General features: G+C 44.0%; 1 protein-coding gene across 1 annotated transcript in view; it reads right to left on the minus strand.

The window, feature by feature from the left end:
• The window catches only part of CTH (cystathionine gamma-lyase), an 18277-nt gene that overhangs the window by 13739 nt on the left and 1651 nt on the right, over positions 1–2887 (minus strand). Inside the window, exons 2-3 of the mRNA XM_035891746.1 lie at positions 1652–1733; positions 1004–1099 (exon numbers count right to left, since the gene is read on the minus strand). Of these exons, the coding sequence (XP_035747639.1) occupies positions 1004–1099; positions 1652–1733 (178 nt within the window). The remainder of the gene's footprint in view (positions 1–1003; positions 1100–1651; positions 1734–2887) is intronic.

Raw genomic sequence — 2887 nt, forward strand, 5'->3', positions numbered from 1 at the left:
TGCTGTCTTCACTCAGCTTGGCTCCAGATGTACTTTGGAGAAGAGCCACCTGGCATGACAGAACTAAGACATTAAAAGCAAGTGTGTGCATTTGTATTTGATATGCACAAGCATAGATAACTTACTGGCAAACAGCAATCCTCGTAGTGATGAGAAAGTTGATAACTCTTGCTAAAAGGTTTTCCAGCGATTGCTTGGGAAAACGCTACCTGTTGCTGGCCTCTCCAACCTTCCTTTGAAAACAAAGCAGCTTTGATCGCTTTGTGCTAAGGCCTTGAAGCAGATGGAGGGAAATGAGCTTTGCTGATCAGTGAAACACAGGAGTTGGGCACTAAGGACACTGACTGTCACAGCTTATCCTGGCAGACATCCCTACTATGGACTTCTGGGTGGCATCAGCCTTTTGAAGGACTTCAGCAGAGGTGGATGAACTCTGTTCCTAGGGATTTTCTTGGAAGAATGGATCAAAAAAAAAAAAACCAACAAACAAACAAATTACGCATGATCAAAACCTAATAGTGGGCTGCAGCATCACTGAAACATTCAGAAGACAGGGGCATAACAGATGCAAGTTGTGTTTTTAGGGAAGGTGGCAGAATAGTTGTCTGAAACAGTCCAGACAAAATGTTGGTTGGTAAAGGGTCAAATCTAGGAAAGGAATAGTATAAATACTGGAAGCTGGAAAGCTGTGTTACATTTGACTGCAGGGGGTCCTGCTCCGCAAACAAATCTGTGCAAGGCTAGGATGTTGCTATTTTCCCCTCACTCAAGCTACTAGTTAGCTATATTTTTTAAACCTCCACGTTGTGCCGCAGAATCTTTCAGTGTTTGAATTTCTAACACCAAAATCAGGCAGGACTATTCTGTGTTCTCATTAAGTGAAAAGGCTTTAAAGAAAAGTAGGGTCCTATGTGGGATATTCAGAAAGTTCATGAGACTCACAAATAGGTACATTTAATCATTGACACAATGAAGATCAAAAACTCACTCGTGCTTCACATACCTCCATAGACATCATCCATGCAGATAATCGTATCCCCTGCCTTTAACAGGTGAGTAATATTCAAAGTAGCAGCTAAGCCAGAAGCATAAGCTAAACCTAAAACAGAAAGAGTAAGTGGCAGACAGACTGTATTTTAATGTGATACAACCTTGTCAAACTTGCCTTGCTTTCCTCACTTTGCTTTTAAGAGGAACCTGTTCTGTCACTCTTACTTATGCTATCTCACTCGTTAAATGGATTCAGTAAAAGCAGCAGCCTGATTTTACACAGGGTGGAACCCAGGATGAACACTGGTAGCAGAGTCTGGTAACAGCTGCTGCGGCGCTCCCGTTCCCCCACTGCATTCAGTGCTGCTACACAAGGACAGATTCAGTTTAGCTTAGGCATCAAATGCAGTGAGAGGAAACAAAGTCACTAAGGAAAGTCCAATGACTAAGCTGGACTTTCCTGAATGATAAGTGTTGGACTCTTTCCATACCAAGAAGCAGCTCTTGCCCATAACCAGTAGTCAGCGGCTATGAAAGCCTTGCCGTGATACAACTTCTGCTGACAACCCGGTGTCCTCGTTCACCAAGTTATGTCTACTGTAGACACTGTCATGAGACACACATGCTGACATCTTGCTCAAGGAACCTATTAATTGCTTACAGTATTTAGCTCCATCTAGCGCTGCCACAGCCTTCTCCAGGCAGTCCCGGGTAGGGTTTCCACTCCGGCTGTATTCATAACCCTATTGTGAAAGCAAGGAAAAAAAAAAAAAAAAAAAGTAATTTGAGAAAGCACTGAGAAAATTTTGTACAATAATACTCCTAGGTTCCTTGACAAGTCCTCACTCTCAACGCTGAAGTTACTCATCCACCTCCTCCAACAACAGCAGGCTGGTTTTCTGGCTATGTCAAGCTGCTGTATACAACATCCGACGGGGCATCCCCAACCTGAAAATGGTTTCTGGGGGTGCACTGGGGGAAGTGTCATACTGCTAGCCACTCTCTCCTACTTTTTGCTAAGTACCCATCTCTGGACACTGGTAGAGAAAAGGTCTTAGTCTGACACAGTCCCCTCATTCTTATATTATCAGCAAGAATGTGTCCCATCTCCATGACGCTCTGCTTGAAAGATGCTATAGGGCACGAGCCAGTACCAGCCTGTACCCATCAAAAGTTTTTGAAAGCTCAGATGTTTCCCTGGCATGCAATCAGGCCAAGTTCCACACTTCAGTGCAACAGCTTTTATGTGAATACTGACAAAATTTAACAAGAAAAAAAAATACTTATGCATGCATGGATGCACTTGTTACAGAGAGAACCTGGCTAAGTATCCTGGTATTCGCATACTTTCAGGATTTCTGTTTAACTTCATCATATGCAGGAGTCTGGCATACTGCTCTCACGTAGCTTCCGGCAAGAACGTGGCGGCTCTATCATCAACATGTGAATACAGCAGCATGTGACTCCTTCTTCTGTGGTCTTCTTCAACACAGCTACAAGCATTCACAGTTTCAGTCCATGTAAGTCATTTTGTGTGGAATCAAAGATCAGAAGGCAAACTCCTATTGCCCAACCAGCACACTGCGATGTTCAGACCTCGGGTTTGGAACAAATACCGATTTATGAGCTGCAAATTTGTGTCATTTGCCTCGTACATGCATGGAAACAACCAAAAACTTCATGATAGGTCAGTGCAAACACTTCCAGTACTTTCTACAATACATCCATGAAACACTTCCGAAATAGTCATTCGGTCTGGAAGGACGACTGAAGCAGCCTTTTACACAATCTGTGTAAAGGAGACAATGTATTCTGCCTGGGCTCGGTGGCAAAGGAAAGCGTAGTTATCGCGGGTCTTCAAGAACACGCGCGCTACCCGACCGCGGCCCGAGCCGCC

Source organism: Egretta garzetta, unplaced genomic scaffold (genome assembly GCF_000687185.1).
Source record: "Egretta garzetta isolate BGI_Z169 unplaced genomic scaffold, ASM68718v1 scaffold163, whole genome shotgun sequence".
Taxonomy (NCBI): domain Eukaryota; kingdom Metazoa; phylum Chordata; class Aves; order Pelecaniformes; family Ardeidae; genus Egretta; species Egretta garzetta.